Source organism: Schistocerca gregaria, chromosome 9 (genome assembly GCF_023897955.1).
Source record: "Schistocerca gregaria isolate iqSchGreg1 chromosome 9, iqSchGreg1.2, whole genome shotgun sequence".
In the NCBI taxonomy this organism is placed as follows: domain Eukaryota; kingdom Metazoa; phylum Arthropoda; class Insecta; order Orthoptera; family Acrididae; genus Schistocerca; species Schistocerca gregaria.
Genome location: NC_064928.1, coordinates 68,091,538 through 68,113,388, shown reverse-complemented (window position 1 = coordinate 68,113,388; position 21,851 = coordinate 68,091,538). Strand labels below are relative to the sequence as shown.

General features: G+C 41.3%; 1 protein-coding gene across 1 annotated transcript in view; it reads left to right on the top strand.

The window, feature by feature from the left end:
• LOC126291426 (dehydrogenase/reductase SDR family member 11-like) overlaps positions 1 to 21,851 on the top strand; it is a 362,658-nt gene that overhangs the window by 324,521 nt on the left and 16,286 nt on the right. The window contains exon 4 of the mRNA XM_049984942.1: positions 12,294 to 12,423. Coding sequence (XP_049840899.1) covers positions 12,294 to 12,423 — 130 coding nt within the window. The remainder of the gene's footprint in view (positions 1 to 12,293; positions 12,424 to 21,851) is intronic.

The window sequence follows — 21,851 nt, the reverse complement described above, 5'->3', positions numbered from 1 at the left end:
ATTAGTGAAGTTCGGTGGTAGGAGGAACAAGACTTCTGGTCAGGTGACTACAGGGTTATAAACACAAAATCAAATAGGGGTAATGCAGGAGTAGCTTTAATAATGAATAGGAAAATAGGAATGCGGGTAAGCTACTACAAACAGCATAGTGAACGCATTATGGTGGCAAGCATAGATACGAAGCCCACACCTACTACAGTAGTACAAGTTTATATGCCAACTAGCTCTGCAGATGATAAAGAAATTGAAGAAATGTACGATCAAATAAAAGAAATTACTCAGATAGTGAAGGGAGATGAAAATTTAATAGTCATGGGTGACTGGAATTCGGTAGTAGGGAAAGGGAGAGAAGGAAAAGTAGTAGGTGAATATGGACTGGGGCAAAGAAATGAAAGAGGAAGCCGCCTGGTAGAATTTTGCACAGAGCACAACTTAATCATAGCTAACACTTGGTTCAAGATCATAAAAGAAGGCTGTATACATGGAAGAAACATGGACATACTAAAAGGTATCAGATAGATTATATAATGGTAAGACAGAGATTTAGGAACCAGGTTTTAAATTGTAAGACATTTCCAGGGGCAGATGTGGACTCTGACCACAATCTATTGGTTATGACCTCTAGATTAAAAATTAAGAAACTGCAAAAAGGTGGGAATTTAAGGAGATGGGACCTGGATAAACTGAAAGAACCAGAGGTTGTACAGAGTTTCAGGGAGAGCATAAGGGAGCAATTAACAGGAATGGGGGAAAGAAATACAGTAGAAGAAGAATGGGTAGCTTTGAGGGATGAAGTAGTGAAGGCAGCAGAGGATAAAGTAGGTAAAAAGACGAGGGCTAGTGGAAATCCTTGGGTGACAGAAGAAATATTGAATTTAATTGATGAAAGGAGAAAATATAAAAATGCAGTAAATGAAGCAGGCAAAAAGGAATACAGACGTCTCAAAAATGAGATCGACAGGAAGTGCAAAATGGCTAAACAGGGATGGCTAGAGGACAAATGTAAGGATTTAGAAGCTTATCTCACTAGGGGTAAGATAGATACTGCCTACAGGAAAATTAAAGAGACCTTCGGAGAGAAGTGAACCACATGTATGAATATCAAGAGCTCAGATGGCAACCCACTTCTAAGCAAAGAAGGGAAGGCAGAAAGGTGGAAGGAGTAAATAGAAGGTTTATACAAGGGTGATGTACTTGAGGACAATATTATGGAATTGGAAGAGGATGTAGATGAAGACGAAATGGGAGATACGATACTGCGTGAAGAGTTTGACAGAGCACTGAAAGACCTGAGTCGAAACAAGGCCCCCGGAGTAGACAACATTCCATTGGAACTACTGACAGCCTTGGGAGAGCCAGTCATGACAAAACTCTACCAGCTGGTGAGCAAGATGTATGAGACAGGCGAAATACCCTCAGACTTCAAGAAGAATATAATAATTCCAATCCCAAAGAAAGCAGGTGCAGACAGATGTGAAAATTACCGAATTATCAGTTTAATAAGTCACAGCTGCAAAATACTAACGCGAATTCTTTAGAGACGAATGGAAAAACTGGTAGATGCGGACCTCGGGGAGGATCAGTTTGGATTCCGTCGAAATGTTGGAACACGTGAGGCAATACTGACCTTACTACTTATCTTAGAAGAAAGATTAAGGAAGGCAAACCTACGTTTCTAGCATTTGTAGACTTAGAGAAAGCTTTTGACAATATTGACTGGAATACTCTTTTTCAAATTCTAAAGGTGGCAGGGGTAAAATACAGGGAGCGAAAGGCTATTTACCATTTGTACAGAAACCAGATGGCCGTCATAAAAGTCGAGGGGCATGAAAGGGAAGCAGTGGTTGGGAAAGGAGTGAGACAGGGTTGTAGCCTCTCCCCGATGTTATTCAATCTGTATATTGGGCAAGCAGTAAAGGAAACAAAAGAAAAATTTGGAGTAGGTATTAAAATTCATGGAGACGAAGTAAAAACTTTGAGGTTCGCCGATGACATTGTAATTCTGTCAGAGACGGCAAAGGACTTGGAAGAGCAGTTGAACGGAATGGACAGTGTCTTGAAAGGAGAATATAAGATGAACATCAACAAAAGCAAAACGAGGATAATGGAATGTAGTCAAATTAAATCGGGTGATGGTGAGGGAATTAGATTAGGAAATGAGACACTTAAAGTAGTAAAGGAGGTTTGCTATTTAGGAAGTAAAATAATTGATGGTGGTCGAAGTAGAGAGGATATAAAATGTAGGCTGGCAATGGCTAGGAAGGCGTTTCTGAAGAAGAGAAATTTGTTAACATCGAATATAGATTTATGTATCAGGAAGTCGTTTCTGAAAGTGTTTGTTTGGAGTGTGGCCATGTATGGAAGTGAAACATGGACGATAAATAGTTTGGACAAGAAGAGAATAGAAGCTTTCGAAATGTGGTGCTACAGAAGAATACTGAAGATAAGGTGGATAGATCACGTAACTAATGAGGAGGTGTTGAATAGGATTGGGGAGAAGAGAAGTTTGTGGCACAACTTGACTAGAAGAAGGGATAGGTTGGTAGGACATGTTTTGAGGCATCAAGGGATCACAAATTTAGCGTTGGAGGGCATCGTGGAGGGTGAAAATCGTAGAGGGAGACCGAGAGATGAGTACACTAAGCAGATTCAGGAGGATGTAGGTTGCAGTAGGTACTGGGAGATGAAGCAGCTTGCACAGGATAGAGTAGCATGGAGAGCTGCATCAAATAAGTCTCAGGACTGAAGACAACAACAACAACACCATGACGGGTGAGAGGTACGCCGATATGCTAAAGAGTCGCATCATCCCCAGCCTGGCTGATAAATATCTGCTGGAACGTACGATGTTTGTGCAAGATGACGCTCCACCCCATATTGGTAGACGCGTGAAAGATCTCTTGCGCGCGTCGTTTGGTGATGACCGTGTGCTCAGCCGCCACTTTCGTGATGCTTGGCCTCCCAGGTCCCCAGACCTCACTCCGTGCGATTATTGGCTTTGGGGTTACCTGAAGTCGCAAGTGTATCGTGATCGACGGACATCTCTAGGGGTGCTGAAAGACAACATCCGACGCCAATGCCTCACCATAACTCCGGACATGCTTTACAGTGCTGTTCACAACATTATTCCTCGACTACAGCTATTGTTGAGGAATGATGGTGGACATATTGAGCATTTCCTGTAAAGAACATCAGCTTTGCTTTGTCTTACTTTGTTATGCTAATTATTGCTATTCTGATCAGATGAAGCGCCATCTGTCGGACATTTTTTGAACTTTTGTATTTCTTTTTCTACTTTTTTTTTTTGTTCTATTAAAACCCCATGTCATTCCAAGCATGTGTGTCAATTTTACCTACCTATCTACGTTATTCCGTCATTTATTCAATTTTCCAATTTAAACTGACTTTTTGATCACCCGGTACCTCTGAAAGGTGACGTCCTTTCAATTTCACCCCAGTTGCGCTAGTAGCGTCACTAAGAGGGCGCGAATCAGGTTCGCTTTAAATGCGCGCCCTTCTGGTCGAGAGGGCTGGCAGTGGTGAGCTGTTGCCAATCAAGAATGTCTTCATGGCGAAAAGGACGTCGTTATCAGCACTTCACTTGTCTGAACGAGGTCGTATAACAGGGCTACGAGGAGCTGGATGTCGCTCCTTTGATACTGAAGGAACTCTTGGCACGGACTTCAATGCGAGATACCTTTAATAGGTTCCACAACGAAACATTGTCACGAAATTTGGTAGAAAATCCGAAGAAATTCTGGTCGTATGTAAAGTACACAAGCGGCAAGACGCAGTCAATACCTTCGCTGCGCAGTGCCGATGGTACTGTTACCGACGACTGTGCCGCTAAAGCGGAGTTATTGAACGCAGTTTTTCGAAATTCCTTCACCAGGGAAGACGAATGGAATATTCCAGAATTTGAAACACGAACAGCTGCTAGCATGAGTTTCTTAGAAGTAGATACCTTAGGGGTTGCGAAGCAACTCAGATCGCTTAATACGGGAAAGTCTTCAGGTCCAGATTGTATACCGATTAGGTTTCTTTCGGATTACGCTGATACAATAGCTCCCTACTTAGCAGCCATATACAACCGCTCGCTCACCGATACAGACCTATACCATTGACGTCGGTTTGCAATAGGGTTTTGGAGCATATACAGTATTTAAACGTTATGAATCACCTCGAAGGGAACGATCTATTGATACGTAATCAGCATGGTTTCAGAAAGCATCGTTCTTGTGCAACGCAGCTAGCTCTTTATTGGCACGAAGTAATGGCCGCTATCGACAGGGGATCTCAAGTTGATTCCGTATTTCTAGATTTTCGGAAAGCTTTTGACACCGTTCCTCACAAGCGACTTCTAATCAAGCTGCGGGCCTATGCGGTATCGTCTCAGTTGTGCGACTGTATTCGTGATTTCCTGACAGGAAAGTCACAGTTCGTAGTAATAGACGGAAAATCATCGAGTAAAATTGAATTGATATCAGGTGTTCCCCAGGGAAGCGTCCTGGGACTTCTGCTGTTCCTGATCTATGTAAATGACTTGGGTGACAATCTGAGCAGTTCTCTTAGGTTGTTCGCCGATGATGCTGTAATTTACAGTCTAGTAAGGTCATCCAAAGACCAATATCAGTTGCAAAGCGATTTAGAAAAGATTGCTGTATGGTGTGGCACGCTAAATAACGTGATCCACACGAGTTCCAAAAGAAATCCGTTGGAATTCGATTAATCGATAAATAGTACAATTCTCAAGGCTGTCAATTCAACTAAGTACCTGTTGGAAAGACCACATAGATAATGTTGTGGGAAAGGCGAGCTAAAGGTTGCGTTTCATTGGCAGGACTCTTAGAGGATGCAACAAGTCCACTAAAGAGACAGCTTACACTACACTCATTCGTCCTCTGTTAGAATATTGCTGCGCGGTGTGGGATCCTTACGAGGTGGTATTGGCGGAGGACATAGAAAGGGTGCAAAAAAGGGCAGCTTGTTTTCTATTATCACGTAATAGGAGAGAGAGTGTAGCAAATATGATATGCGAGTTGGGATGGAAATCATTAAAGAAAAGACTTTTTCGTCGCGACGAGATCTATTTACGAAATTTCAGTCACGAACTGTCTCTTCCAAATGCTAAAATATTTTGTTGAGTCCAACCTACATAGGTAGGAATGATCATCAAAATAAAATAAGAGAAATCAGAGCTCGAACAGAAAGGTTTAGGTGTTCGTTCTTCCCGCGCGCAGTTCGGGAGTGGAATGGTAGGGAGATAGTATGATTGCGGTTCGATGAACCCTCTGGCAAGCACTTGAATGTGAATTGCAGAGTAGTCATGTAAATGTAGATGTAGCCACTGTGCACTATAGTCAGCAGTGGTGGTCACGAGAGTTAGCGCTTGCACGAACACCGGCCTCAGGAAGACTACCAGACTACCGAGAGGGAAGATCACTTGTTCGGTGTATGGCTCTGGTGCACCGTAGTACGTCTGCAGCAGCAACTTGGGCAGCAGTTGGCACCACAGTGACACAACGAACTGTTACAAAGCGCTTACTAAGAGGACAGTTCCGAGCCAGTCGCCCTGTATCAGGCATTCCACTGATCCCAAACGACCGCCATTCGACTTCAGAAGTGTCGAGCTAGAGCTCATTGGAGAACAGGGTGCAGCTGTACTGGTGTGTCTAATGAAAGTTGGTTCTGCCTCGGTGTCAGTGATCCCCTTGAATAGGAAGTCAGTCGAGCGCCTACATCCAACCTGTCTGTACGCTAGACGCTCTGGAGCTACACCTGGAATTGTGGTCCGGGTTGCAGCTTTCTGTGACAGAAGGACTGGACTCGTGGTTATCCTGCACACCCTGACTGCAAATCTGTACGTCACTCTGGTGATTCGACGTGTTGAGCTGCCATTCGTGAACAGCACTATAAGGGGTGTTTACCAGCAGGATAATGCTCGCCCACTTATCTCGACGTGCTCTACAGGGTGTCAACATACTGCCGTGGCCTGCTCGATCACCAGATCTAACTCCTATCGAACACATACGGGACATCGTCGGACGAAAACTCCAGCGCCATCTCTAAATAACATTAACGTCCCTATATTGGCCAACCAAACCCAACAGGCATGAAACCTGTACAACACAATTCACGCACATTTTCAACCCTGCGTTCAACATTCTGGCTGTTACTCTGTCATTATTGCACTAGAATTCGGCATTTACAATTCTTGTCTGGCACTGTCATTAACCTATTACTCATTCAAATATATTACCTAGGCAAATGCATTGCCCAAAATTTCATTAATTTATTATTTTTTGGTTCTACAGTTTTTTTCTTCGTCCATGTAAATCTACCCACTTAATCCGCAACACCTTATCTATGTGTCTTTGAAATTGTGTTTTTCAATATTTTTACTGAGTTTTTTTAGGTCATCAGAAATTCAGTTAATAATTATTTCATATTTTATTGTTGCTGCATGTCTACTAGCATTAATTACAATACCTGTTTGTATTATATGAGAAAAGAAAAGTACCGGTAATGGTAAAAGGATCGACACATAAATGAATCCAACATTAATGATTCCCAGGCCTTGGCAACCACTTTGCCCAGCAGGGCAACTTCGCTACTATTTGAGTGAGGTTATACTCATCACCCTACCAAATTCCTTAATCATCCAACACAGGCATTGAAAGCATTACAAAATAATAATTACATAGATTTTTCAATGTTAGTCCCGGTAGACGGTACTTACATTAAAAGTAATTTCTTTGGTCTCTTAAAAGCGCAGAAGTTAAGCGACCAGTTAATGTTTATTACTTAAAATGCAATTTATATTTTATAAGAATATAAAATACACAATGTGCCAACACTGAACGATGTGCGATTCTAATTAGGTGCAAAACAAACAAACAAGCAGGAGTCGTCGGCACCCATCTTTCTTCTGATCTCTTAATTTATGTTTCTTTCCTTACCAATGCTACCAATAATACCGGTAATCGTATTCTTTACTACATGTATTGTACCAAGACTACAGAACGATATTTTGGGTAGAGTACAACTCAAGTACCACCACATTTCTAAAGGCTTTGCCCTTGTTGTGTCTGAACTGTTTATCACCCATGTTTGATTTCGCTACTAGGCTACACTACAGACAAATACTTTCAGAGGAGACTTCCTAGCATTTAAATTTGTAAAATAGGTTCCATTCCATACTGGGCGCCTGGTAAAGCAACAGGCTATGAATTTCTTGAAAGAAGTGTCTTTGTTGCGTTGTCTTAGATTTTTACAAATTCCTCTTTTTCATAAATGCTCTCCGTGTTATTGCCAATCTGCATTTATTATCCTCTCCACTTCACTTTCTTTCCCCAAATAGCAAAAGTCATCTATGATGTCTCATTTCATGTAATTCTCTCTGAATCACCTCATTTAATTTGGATGCCCTCCATTATTATTGTCTTACTTTTGTTCATCTTCTTATAACCTCTTTTCAATATGATATCCATTCCCTTCAAGTGCTTAACATTTAAATATTTTTTATTATAAACTGAAAAATACGAGATTTGTTTTAGTTTTGTTTGGTGGAAGTATACCAAAAGCATTAGTAAATTATTTAAGTAAAATTGGCTTATATTATAAAACAGAATTTTAATGTATTTATTTTTAGTCATTTGTGCTAAAGCTGTTGTCGAATGGTTACAACTCTAATGAAATTTTAAATTTAATAAATGGACATATTTGGGAGTAAATTAAATTATGAAGAATTAACATCGACTACTATCTCTTAAGTCACTGACTTAGTCAGAGAGTAGAGTCAAATGTAATAAACAATTAATTCATTAGAATCAAGTCTTACTGAACAAGTAGAATCACATGTTAGTAAATGATTAAATTCATTGCAATCAAGTTTTGACTAACAATTAGAATCAAATGTTAATAACCGATGAAAAACTTCAGAATCAAGTACTAATGAACAAGTAGAATCAAATGTTAATAAAGGATTAACTTCATAGATTCAAGTTTAAATACTAAAAATAGAACAAAAAAAGCAAATGCAATTTAACAGTTTCAACAGGAATTAGGTTAGCTTTTTAAATAGGTTCCATGCCATACTCGGCACCTGGTAAACCAATGAGTTATGAATTTCTTGAAATGAGACAGTCTTTGTTGAGTTGTGTTAAATTTTTACAAATGCTTCTTTTTCATAATTGCTTTTCCTATTATTGCTAATCTGCATTTGATACCCTCTACTTCGATTTTTTTGGCCAAATAGCAAAACTTATCTATGGCATCTCATTTCCTAATGCAATTCTCTCTGAATCATCTCATTTAATTTGGATGTCCTCCACTACTATTGTATTACTTTTATTGATCATCTTATAACCTCATTTCAAGATGTTATACATTCCATTCGAGTGCTCTTCCAAATACTTCACAATTAGATTCTTGTCAGCAGACCTCAAAGCTTTTATTTCTTCTCCCTGAGCTTCCTCCCTTTCCAAATTTCTCCATGGTTTTCTTTACAGCATCTTCAAGATATAGATTAAATAACACTGTGGATAGGCTACAGTCCTGTCTGACTCCTTTCTCAGCTACTGCTTCCCTTTCATCTCCTTTGACTCTTGTAAAATCAGGTTTCCCTAAAAGTTGTACATAACATTTAACTCCTGTATTTTTATCCCTGCTGTGTTCAAAATTTCAAACAAAGTAGTTCAGTCAAGTTTTTAAAACGCTTTTTCTAAATATAAGAATGCTAGAATGTAAGTTTGCCCATCTGCACCCTAAGGTAAATTGGGGGGTGAGTATTGCCTCAGTTCCTACATTTCTCCAGAACCCAAACTGATATTCCCCAAAGCCATCCTCTACTAAGTTTTCATTCCTTCTATAAATATTTTTTATTATTCTAACTCGAAAGTAATAAAGTATTAACAGTAATAAAACAGAAGTAAAACAAATCATGGCTGACAATACACTGCAGAAAAAATTGTTAGTGGTTTCCATTCATTCAAGATTTATTATTATGGAGTGCATTTAATGATTACATTTAAAGATCAGTTGCACAAGCAGTTCTTAGGTACTAGGTATCGACACATGCTGAAACACCTCTACTAATACGCGGTGCGGCTTCCATGGGTGGCAATGCAGACACTGGCTCTGGCTTTCCGTCGGTCATACAGATGGCGAATACTGTCCTGGGATACATTACGCCGCGTTTGCACAACGTATTCACATACTTCTGTAGGAGTTGTTGCTTGACAGATCGCATGAGTCACTTCTCGTCCCTTCATATCCCAAATGAGCTTGATTGGAGACAAGGCTTTAGATCGTGGTGGCCAGGAAAATTGCTGCTGAACGTCTTGCAGAGCACATTGACTTTCACAGGCGGTGTGTGGCTAACGTTATCGTGTTGGGGACAACACATCAGCTTCCCACTGCAAGAGTGGCAAAAGAAAAGATCTAACAACATAGTGCACCTACCGAGTGCTGGTTAGTCCCCCCTCCAAATATATCAAAGGTGAACAAGAGTATCGCACCCCTGTTCACAGGGCCTGGGGTGTGGTCACTATGTCTCAGATGAATGCACTCTGTGAGGCAGTGCTCACCAGGTCTGCAAAGGATCGTCACTTGCACGCAAGCAGAGTCTGCTTTCATCGCTGATGACCACAGTGCGCCATTTCATCTTCCGTGTGATTATCTGACGGCACTAGTCGAGCTGTGCACGGCATTGCTGTGTCGTGAGTGGAAGACAGGCTAAAGGTGTGCGTGCCCATATTCCCACTGCTAATAACTGGTTTGCAACATTTAGTGTTGACACGTCTGTTCTCACAAGCCCTCTAATTTTTGTTGTGGTAGCTGTGCAATCTGTCACTACTGCCCTTCCCAAATGGCGATCTTCTTGGGTTTCTGAGCTGTGTAGACGTCCAAATCCTCATCTACAGGTGTGGCAATGTTCACGCGGTCACTGATGCCAGCATCACTGAATAACTGTTTCAGCACATCCAACTCGTGTGGCTGTTCTCCAAATGGACCGTCCTGTCTAACAATACCACCACTTGCAAAGTAGGTTAGAAATCAGATTAATAATGTTGCTCACACAGCATGTGTTCACTTTATCAGGCAACGACAAAGTTATTGACTGTCGATGGTATCATCAGATTGGAAATAATGAAGTCACTGTAAAAAGTCATTAATTTTGGCACTTATCTTCAATGTATTACCATGTAGATTTCGTCGAATTTGTTAATCCTCATCTTGTTGATTCTAGGGTGATTCCACTTTGAGTGCTAGAAGGTCAGTATCTTAATTTTAGCAATATTTGAAGACCTAACAAATGCGTTTTTCAGGAAATTCTTAATGATCAAACAATCCCGGATCAGAACAATGGTATGGTAGAAATAATTTTTGACTTGGTGTTCACGATCCACATTTTTTATTAAACTTCTTGTAAATTCACTCATACTTCTTCTTTATTGTCATATCATCAAGAAAACAGTTTTCTATCAGTCTTCATATATTTAATTTTCACTTTAACCAAACTCAAGACTTGACTGTTCTTTTACAAAGTGAAATACCAACTTAATTTCTGCAAAGTGAAGCAAAGACTGCTCTGTGTGCATTCACGCCAAAACAGTTACAGGAATGTCAAAGATTATACAGTCTCACATAAATGAATACACACAAGAACCATACCACTGTAATGTATCGATACATCGGAGTACCTATACATTAATAAAACCAAATGTTAATACTGTGACAAAAATAGGTCTGTTACGTCGCAGTAAAGTAGTACGATGTTACTGGTATCGAGAACAGGAGTTGGAGTGCCGTAATGGTCACGTAAATAAAGAACCATTACAAACGCCACAATTTGATGGCTTTAAATATCGCTCAGTTGGCTGTAGAAAACAGGAGTGCATCTCTGTGGCTTGCTGCCTGCTTGCTTCACAAGTTTGCACCACTGAACACTCTGGCTGTGAACGTTTCCTACTAAAGGGTAGACACAGATAGCGCTCTGGTACCTCTGATATGTGTTAGGTGGACGACACTGTAAGCATTATCACTACACCTACTGTCCCCCAGGTGGCATATACCGTCATCGGATCAAAATAAATGTCGCCTTTCCCAGTGGGCAATTTTTTTTTTCTGGCAGTGTAATTGTAAGTCAATATTATGCGGCCATGACAATAATAAGAGTGTTGGAAGCAGGAGCACTGCTGCTGAACAGAATGTAAGCTATACAAAGATGCTAAAGTGAATCGAGTCAAGATGTAATGGTGTCCGTGTTCACCAGGCCCCCACAACCACACGAGTGGTCGACTGTGAAGAGCGGACAAATTGACTAACTGGCTGGCGGCCATTACAGTGGTAAACTGACGTGTGGAGTTCGAATGTTTATACATCGCTTTTGGCTTAAAAATGCCTTCCCTTGAGTTAGGTCACAAACATAATGCCTCATTGAAATATATTACTACAATATACTTTTTAATTGATGAACAAACAGCAACTAGTCACTGTTTATGAATTTATCTTACATTCTACATGGAATCTGCCATAGCTAAAAGTTATGTACTGGACCCCTAGCATTTTTCATAGTTCATTTACGATAGATGTACGCAAAATGCATCAAAATATTCGAAGATTTGCCCACTATATTAATAGATATTTTCTGACTCTACCTTGCTTTAGATTTTATGACGAGAAATTCGTTATATATGGCATAGTGTTTTGGCAACTCACGACCAAATTATCAAGTTTCAACCTAACCTAGACTATGGAAACACTACCGATCAGCCTTCTTTCTTCAAAATGACCAAAACATATAAAATGCTATTCTGTCGGTCGGAAATCTTGCCTCCTGACAGCGTGTCATCATTTTTGTAACAGCTGTGGTTTTGAGAAAGGAAACCTGCAAATAGATGCACAGACATTATGCTAATATCGTGTGACAAAAACATTTATTAAGCAAGTGCACTGACATACAAAAAACTTAAAATATTCACATACCTGTGAAATTTAATATTCGTTCCTTTCTCGAATTTATTTGTAGAATTAATCGCTGCACAACTCATCACCATTGCACTTCTTTTGATTGGAACATACAGACAGTAGAATTACGAGTAACAAATACTGTATGCACGCCCCAACAAATATACAACGTTGAATCAGGATCTTCATAAACAACAATACTACACAATACATCAGACTACAACCACTATAATGGCGTCCAGCCAAAGGTTCAAATAATCCCGCGACTGCAGCGCCATCAGTGAGTTTAGTTATTTTTTACAAGGTCTTTGGTGTTGACACAGCTACTCGGCGACGGTGGTGCCGCCACAAGGCAGCCTGCACTTCTACAGCGCCAGCAAGCACGCAGTTCGCGCTCTCACCGAGGGGCTGCGCCACGAGCTGGGCGACTGCAGCAGCGCCATCAGAGTCTCTGTGAGTAGTCGCTGTCCAGCGGCTGCCGGACGCCCGCTGCAGGCGCCGCGCCGGCCTACTTATTTATTGGCTTTTGCTTTCATGGCCACACACACAACTAGTGCAGATGCAGATAGTGTAGGTGCAGACGTCCTGCAGGGTTCAGTACTAGGTCCTACGCTTTTTTTAGTGTATGGAAATGTGATGTCTCAGTAGCTGTGTCATACTGCAAATACCACATGTATTCTGATAGACTCTAGTTGTATCTAAGAGCAAAACCAATAAACCTGAAGATGGCTCTCGAAAATCTCATTACCGGCCTATGGGCGCACGATATAAGTTTAAAGCTCAACCCTTCGCAAACCTAAGCGCTATTGGTTGGCTATTACAGGCTCATTGGTCCGAAATATAGGACATCCATATCACCTTTAACCCGAAATGGGACAAATATCAACTTCTCTCCTTTAGCAAAGAGTTAGGAATAATAACAGATGAAGATCTAAATTCAAATGAGCACGTAACTGTAATTTGCAAGAAGGCATCAACAACTAGCCATACCATACAAAAATATAGAAAGCTATACACTCTTGACCTAAAGAGGAAACTTGTGCAACCACTTATACTTCCAGTCATTGATTACTACGTTGTTATTCTGCGAAGTATCTCTCAGACAAGTCCAAGTCACCTGAAACAGATTCGGTATATCTGTGATTTTCAATTCTTTGGTCATACTTCACCATCATTTGCACAGCTATCCTGGCTGCGTGCAGACAGGCACAGGCATTAAAATACCCCCTTTGTTCTCTGCTGTCTTGTCAACGTACACCGTCCCCCATATCTCTCCTAGGCCTTAATCCCCTTGTGTGAACAACAAAGCAGAAACACCTGTCCCCATCAGAGCAAGATCCTTTCTGCCCCTCACTATTGTTCAGCCATCCTCTCCAACTTCTTCTCAGTAGCAGGAACACGATTCTAGAACAACCTCCCGCATTACATTAGGGAACTAAATAACATTCCAGTTTCAGAAGACAATAACATATATACTAAAGCAGCATTAAGAATACCATTGTCCCTGTACACGCTCGTTACCCTTATAAATCCCTCATTCCAAACTAATCTTCCTTATTTCGAAGTATTCTTAGCTGATGTATTCTTCTTAACTTTCCTAGTCCCGGAACTCACTACATCGCAAATCATCTATTTTGTAGACTTATAAATTCTTCTTTCGCCTGCCTCTCTTATTATCATTATTAATGTCACAATTATTGCCACTACTGTTATTAATGTTATTATTATTATTATTAATATTATCATTATCAGTGACTGCAGCTGCAGTACCAAAGTAATGCCAGTATTTACTTTACTTATTCATTGTTGTTGTTGTGCTCTTCAGTCCTGAGGCTGGTTTAATGCAGCTCTCCATCCTAATATATCCAGTGCAAGCTCCTTCATCTCCCAGTACCTACTGCAACCTACATCCTTCTGAATCTGCTTAGTGTATTCATCTCTTGGTCTCCCTCTACGATTTTTACCCTCCATACTGCCCTCCAGTGCTAAATTTGTGGTCCCTTGATGCCTCAGGACAAGTTCTACCAGTCAATCCTTTCTTCTAGTCAAGTTGTGCCACAAACTTCTCCCCAATCCCATTCAATACCACCTCATTAGTTACATGATCTACCCACCTAATCTTCAACATTCTTCTGTAGCACCACATTTCGAAAGCTTCAATTCTCTTCTTGTCCAAACTATTTACTGTCCATGTTTCACTTCCGTACATGGCTACACTCCCTACAAATACTTCCAGAAACAACTTCCTGACACTTAAATCTATACTCGATGTTAACAAATTTCGCTTCTTCAGAAACTCTTTCCTTGCCATTACCAGTCTAAATTTTACATCCTCTCTACTTCGACCATCATCAGTTATTTTGCTCCCCAAACAGCAAAACTCCTTTACTACTTTAAGTGTCTCATTTCCTAATCTAATTCCCTGAGCATCACCCGATTTAATTCGACTACATTCCATTATCCTTATTTTGCTTTTGTTGATGTTCGTCTTATATCCTCCTTTCAAGACACTGTCCATTCAATGTAACTGCTCTTCCAAGTCCTTTGCTGTCTCTGTCAGAATTACAATGTCATCGGCGAACAAAGTTTTTATTTCTTCTCCCTGGTTTTTAATACCTACTCCGAATTTTTCTTTTGTTTCCTTTACTGCTTGCTCAATATACAGATTGAATAACATCGGGGAGATGCTACAACCCTGTCTCACTCCCCTCCCAGCCACAGCTTCGCTTTCATGCCCCTCGACTCTTTTGAAGACAGTATTCCACTCAACACTGTCAAAAGCTTTCTCTAAGTCTACAAATGCTAGAAACGTAGTTTGCCTTCCTTAATCTTTCTTCTAAGATAAGTCGTAAGGTCAGTATTGCCTCACGTGTTCCAACATTTCTACAGAATCAGAACTGATCTTCCCCAAGGTCGGCTTCTATCAGTTTTTCCACTCGTCTGTAAAGAATTCGTGTTAGTATTTTGCAGCTGTGACTTATTAAACTGATAGTTCGGTAATTTTCACATCTGACAACACCTGCTTTCTTTGGGATTGGAATTATTATATTCTTCTTGAAGTCTGAGGGTATTTCGCCTGTCTCATACATCTTGCTCACCAGATGGTAGAGTTTTGTGAGGACTGGCTCTCCCGAGGCCGTCAGTTGTTCCAATGGAATGTTGTGGACTCCGGGGACCTTGTTTCGACTCAGGTCTTCCAGTGCTCTGTCAAACTCTACACGAAGTATCGTATCTCCCATTTCATCTTCATCTGCATCCTCTTCCAATTCCATAATATTGTCCTCAAGTACATCGCCCTTGTATAGACCCTCTATATACTCCTTCCACCTTTCTGCTTTATCTTCTTTGCTTAGAACTGGGTTTCCATCTGAACTCTTGATGTTCATACAAGTGGTTCTCTTATCTCCAAAGGTCTCTTTAATTTTCCTGTAGGCGGTATCTATCTTACCCCTAGTGAGATAAGCCTCTACATTCTTACATTTGTCCTCTAGCCATCCCTGCTTAGCCATTTTGCACTTCCTGTCGATCTCATTTTTGAGACGTTTGTATTCCTTTTTGCCTGCTTCATTTACTGCATTTTTATATTTTCTCCTTTCATCAATTAAATTCAATATTTCTTCTGTCACCCAAGGATTTCTACTAGCCCTCGTCTTTTTACCTACTTGATCCTGTGCTGCCTTCACTACTTCATCCCTCAAAGCTACCCATTCTTCTTCTACTGTATTTCTTTCCCCCATTCCTGTTAATTGCTCCCTTATGCTCTCCCTGAAACTCTGTACAACCTCTGGTTCTTTCAGTTTATCCAGGTCCCATCTCCTTAAATTCCCACCTTTTTGCAGTTTCTTAATTTTTAATCTAGAGGTCATAACCAATAGATTGTGGTCAGAGTCCACATCTGCCCCTGGAAATGTCTTACAATTTAAAACCTGGTTCCTAAATCTCTGTCTTACCATTATATAATCTATCTGATACCTTTTAGTATGTCCATGTTTCTTCCATGTATACAGCCTTCTTTTATGATCTTGAACCAAGTGTTAGCTATGATTAAGTTGTGCTCTGTGCAAAATTCTACCAGGCGGCTTCCTCTTTCATTTCTTTGCCCCAGTCCATATTCACCTACTACGTTTCCTTCTCTCCCTTTCCCTACTACCGAATTCCAGTCACCCATGACTATTAAATTTTCATCTCCCTTCACTATCTGAGTAATTTCTTTTATTTGATCATACATTTCTTCAATTCCTTCGTCGTCTGCAGAGCTAGTTGGCATATAAACTTGTACTACTGTAGTAGGTGTGGGCTTCGTATCTATGCTTGCCACAATAATGCGTTCACTATGCTGTTTGTAGTAGCTTACCCGCATTCCTATTTTCTTATTCATTATTAAAGCTACTCCTGCATTACCCCTATTTGATTTTGTGTTTATAACCCTGTAGTCATCTGACCAGAAGTCTTGTTCCACCTGCCACCGAACTTCACTAATTCCCACTATATCTAACTTTAACTTATCCATTTCCCTTTTCAAATTTTCTAACCTACCTGCCCGATTAAGGGATCTGACATTCCACGCTCCGATCCGTAGAACGCCAGTTTTCTTTCTCCTGATAACGACTTCCTCTTGAGTAGTCCCCGCCCGGAGATCCGAATGGGGGACTATTTTACCTCCAGAATATTTTACGCAAGAGGACGCCATTATCATTTAATCATACAATAAAGCTGCATGCCCTCGGGAAAGATTACGGCCGTAGTTTCCCCTTGCTTTCAGCCGTTCGCATTACCAGCACAGCAAGGCTATTTTGCTTAGTGTTACAAGGCCAGATCAGTCAATCATCCAGACTGTTGCCCCTGCAACTACTGAAAAGGCTGCTGCCCCTCTTCAGGAACCACGCGTTTGTCTGGCCTCTCAACAGATACCCCTAGGGGACTTATGTAATTTACCGTTAGGGAATTTTAAGGATATTATGTATTGACATGTCAGTCAGAATGTTATCTATTTGGTGTATGTTTCTGAGATAGTGCTAATTATGGTTACAGTACCTTCTTTAGGTCAATAGTTTGTTACATGAAGATGTGACTGTAATGCCATAAAAGTAGTTGCAATAAACAGGTCCTTTTGACGCAGTTGTTGCGCTTTTTCAGTAACTGAAATGCACTATCTTGACAGCCTTTGTTGACTCTCAATCCAAGCCATTTGTAATAGAAAACTGTATAAGGGGAGCTGAGTGGAAATGGTTGCTTGTCATCCCAGCTCAGCTACAGGCAGCTATCCTGAAGTTTTGACACAATGCTCCACATCTGGTCACCCGGGATTCATGTACTGGGTGGTTATAGTTGAAGTGCAGCTTGAGCTGAGCTGTAATTATCGAATGGCAGCGAAACTTGACAAATATGCTAAGGCATTAGTGTGATTTACACCGGAAAACATATTAGTTCCAGTTGTAACCACCATGTGCAAATTTGGTACTGTACACTGTTTGTATGACGGTATCACATTCGCACTGTGATTTCACAAGCCAAAACGTGAGTAAACAGTATGGCTATCAAGAAGAAAGACCATGCACTGTTAGTGAAACTGTTATGTGAATGGCAGCAATAACAATGCTGCACTGAGAGAGTACTGCTGACCAAGGTGCTTAGGGTGGAAGGGGTCCAGTGTCAGTAAACAGTCTGAAGATGATGATAATGAAATTCAAAAACAGCGGTGAGCTTGTGTGGCACCTGGAAGAGGAAGACATTTTATTCCGATGGAAATTATTGATGAGGTTGCCACTATTTTAGCTAACCATCTGACACATGCCGCAGGTAGTGCTAGTGCAGTGTCACAAGAATTGTCCATCCTATGGGCAACCGTACAGAAAATTTTATTGTCTATTTTACACTGGGACTCATACAAGATCCAGACAGTGCTGCAACTGAAATCTCATGATCCGCAGCAATATCCCAAATTTGCTCTTTAGTTTCTGGAACGGATCGAAGCAGATGACAGGTAAAACGTTTTCAACGATATTGAGCCACAGTCATGCAACACTGTTTAAAAGGCTAAACCGCCATTACTGTATTTATCTTTTGTACCGTCTAGATTTCAGCTTTTATGTCATCGAGTGCAATGCTAGAATTTGCCAGACCAATATTATGTCATACCTGCTAAGGCAATCCAAAGCAGGCAAACAAGACCAACACATGTCTTTAAGATGCAAATGTGACATTTACATCTTAAAGACATGTGTTAGTCCTGTTCAGCTGCCTTGGACTGCCCTAACAGATATGACATAATAGAGGTCTAAACATTTTCAGCATTGTACTTGATTATGTAATTATGTTTATTTACCTATCATAACATTTAAACATTGAAAATGCCAATCTAATACTCATTGTGAGATGGCATCACTATATCTCAAATCAGCAAGGGATGTCCTCCTAAGATAACATATGTGCCCTGCACTTTGTTCATTCTGTATAATAACCAATTCATAAGCATCCTCCTACGAGTTGCTTAGTGGAAAAGGGTCCACCCCACCTGATGACTTATTAGGATACACACACATCATATATCCTGACTTCATCTCAGAACAGTTTGCACGGAAAAATTCGCTTACCTCTTTGTCCAAGAGCTTCTGAGAAAAGCTGTTTTTCATATACAGGTGTGTAGCCATTCGTTCGTTGGTCGCCATGCTTTCACCAGACTGAGTGCTCTATGCACATTTGGCTTGCGCTGCAAGTCACCTGAAGACTATAACAGGAGATAGATTAAGTAAATGACATCAAAATAGCACATCTGTTTTTAATATCCTGCCAACAGCGTGCAATTACTGGATCAAAATGGTCTCAATGCAGGGACTTATTATCAGGGGCCCCACAAGGATCAGTACTGGTCCCATTATTTTTTTTCGTTGCATGTTAGCGATGGGCCAAAGGCCTTGCCGCAGTGGTAACACCGGCTCTCCCCAGACCACCGAAGTTAAGCGCTGTGAGGCTTGGATAGTACTCGGATAGGTGACCATCAGGTCTGCCGTGTGCTGTTGGCAAGCGGGGTGCACTCAACACTTTTGAAGCCAATGGAGGAGCTTCTTGATTGGGAAGTAGCAGCTTCGGTCACGAAAACTGACAGTGGCGGGAAGGGCGGTGTGCTGATCACATGGCCCTCTATATCCGCATCCAGTGACGTCTTTGGTCTGCGGATTACACGGCGGTCGGTCGGTAACTATGAGAATTACATGGCTGTCGGGCGGTACCTTAGAGAATGATACAGCAATCGGTCGGTACTGTTGGGCCTTCCATGCTTGTTCAGATGGAGTTAAGGTACAAGTAAACGATGTGTCAAGTGTCACCTACCATGGCAGGTATCTCCTATACGCCTCCAGTTACACTAAGTGCAAGTGGAACAAAAGTGTGCACAACTATTCAGCATCTAATTGCTGTTAAACGTCTTACCACAGTGATCACAGATTTTAGTATGTAAACTTAACCCGTATAAAACGCAAGCAATCTTAGTCGTTCACGAAAGACTTTTTACCATTCACTACAAAGAATCATTTCCACAACTAATCTTAAACAGTAGGGACATAACTTTCTTTTCCTCTGCAAAGAACCTGGACAGAGTGTTGGACATTCGCTTGTACTGGAGTGAACACAGAATTGCAGCCTGTAAAATGATGTCAGCATCCGTCCATGCACTACAGAAATATAAATAAAGTACGTGCTGTAAACATTAAGAGGAGCGTGATATAATCACTACTGCTGTCAACTGTTGATTGCGGTGATGCTATTTTCCAAGCGATTTTAGGTCAGAGATTTCACTGGATGCAACTGGCGGTGAATGATCGTGTCTTACTTAATACAAACTCTAGTCCACACGGTCACTTGATACACTGCGAGATTCACTATCGAAGGATGAAGAAAAACGAGTCATCCTCAGTAACTGAGAAATCTACTCTAATTTTCTATATAACTCTCACAGACATTTCTGCTCACGCAGACTAGTAAACCGACGTTATTTTAATGAACAATAAAGCCTTATAGAATGGAATGCAATCACACATTGGATATGGAAGTAAGTGATTCGTTTCTGAAAAATACATGCTTATTTAGGAACGAGGAAGTTGTTCCAAATTATTTGCCTTACGTTTCAGTTACAAAGTTGTAACATAATATTCCGTAGAAGGACGTGCCTGATGGGACAAAAATAAATTTTCAAATGTGTGTGAAATCTTATGGGACTTAACTGCTAAGGTCATCAGTCTCTATGCTTACACACTACTTAACCTAAAATATCCTGCGGACAAACACACACACATCCATGCCCAAGGAAGGACTCGAACCTCCGCCCGCGACAAAAATAAAGATGAAATAGCAAATTAGCAAACAAACATGTGAACTGCGTTTTAGTCGGTGATTGTGATTTTCAATAAAAGTGGACTGTATTTCGCGAAAGAATTCTACCCCATTGTCACCTCGAATATGATCCTTACTAAGTATCAAAGGCTCTTAGTTTAACATTAATAAAGCGACGAAAGAGCAAAGTGAAATGCCCAGTTACATGAAAGTCACCACCACAAATGTTCGACATCAAGTTTCAATAACCACTCGCTGACGGCAGCTGGAGGGTATATATATTTCTCGCCGGCCGGGGTGGCCGAGCGGTTCTAGGTGCTACAGTCTGGAACCGCGCGACCGCTACGGTCGCAGGTTCGAATCCTGCCTCGGGCATGGATGTGTGTGATGTCCTTAAGTTAGTTAGGTTTAAGTAGTTCTCAGTTCTAGGGGACTGATGACCTCAGAAGTTAAGTCCCATAGCGCTCAGAGCCATTTTTTATGCAAATTTGTCGAAAACAGTACAATCTTCGTCGTGGTGCGGAAGAGGAGAGATGTATCTGACGTCCAAAGGGGAAGCATCACTGGCTTTCCTCTCAACGGTGCACGCATTTCTGAAAAAAAAAAAAAAACAACTTTGTAAACAGCTCGCAATCCACATTGGTTAAAGTGTACCGTTCATGGAAAGATTGTGGTGTCCAACCGAGGCAACCGTGTCAGACGAGCCGTATATGACAACGATGAAGAATGGGTGTGGAGATGCGTACGACCAGACACATGTACAACTGAAACTTCCTGGCAGATTGAACCTGTGTGCCGGACCTAGACTCGAACTCGTGGCCTTCATATTTCGCTGGCAAGTGCTCTACCAACTGAGCTACCCAAGAACGACTCACGACCCGTCCTCACAATTCAACTCCCGCCAGTACTTCGTCTCCTACGTTCCAAAGTCCAGAGAAGTTCTCTTGTAAAACTTGCAGGACTGCGCTGCAGAGTGAAAATATCGTTGTAGACGTACAGCTGTTGAGCAGCTGACGGTCCAGATGAACCAAGGGACTACCTACTGTGTCTCCTTAGCGACTGTCCCGGGAACGCTGCAGCGTACGGGCTTCCACAGCAGCCGGCTGGTTCGTGCACCCACACCCGGCGACTGCGAGGGGTGGCATTTGCACCACAGCCACGCAGTTGGACGTCTACTAAGTGGTGACTGGTGGCCTTTTCATATGCTCCATCCGACAGATGGCTGTTGGCGTTTAGGGCGCGAGACGTCTGAATGATAACATTCTGAAACAGTCGTCTATGCTTTGATATAATTTCTATAATTTTCTGCTTCATACTTACGTGACCATTTGTAGTCCAGTCACCTGATATAGAGCCTTCACTTACGAACATGACCATTTGTCCTAAACAAGTATTAAGTTATACGCTGAAGAGCCAAAGAAATTGATACAGACATGCGTATTCAGATAAAGAGATACGTGTACAGGCACAGTCCGGCGCTGCGGTCGGATACGCCTATATATGACAAGTGTCCGGCGCAGTTGTTACATCGGTTACTGCTGCTACAATGGCAG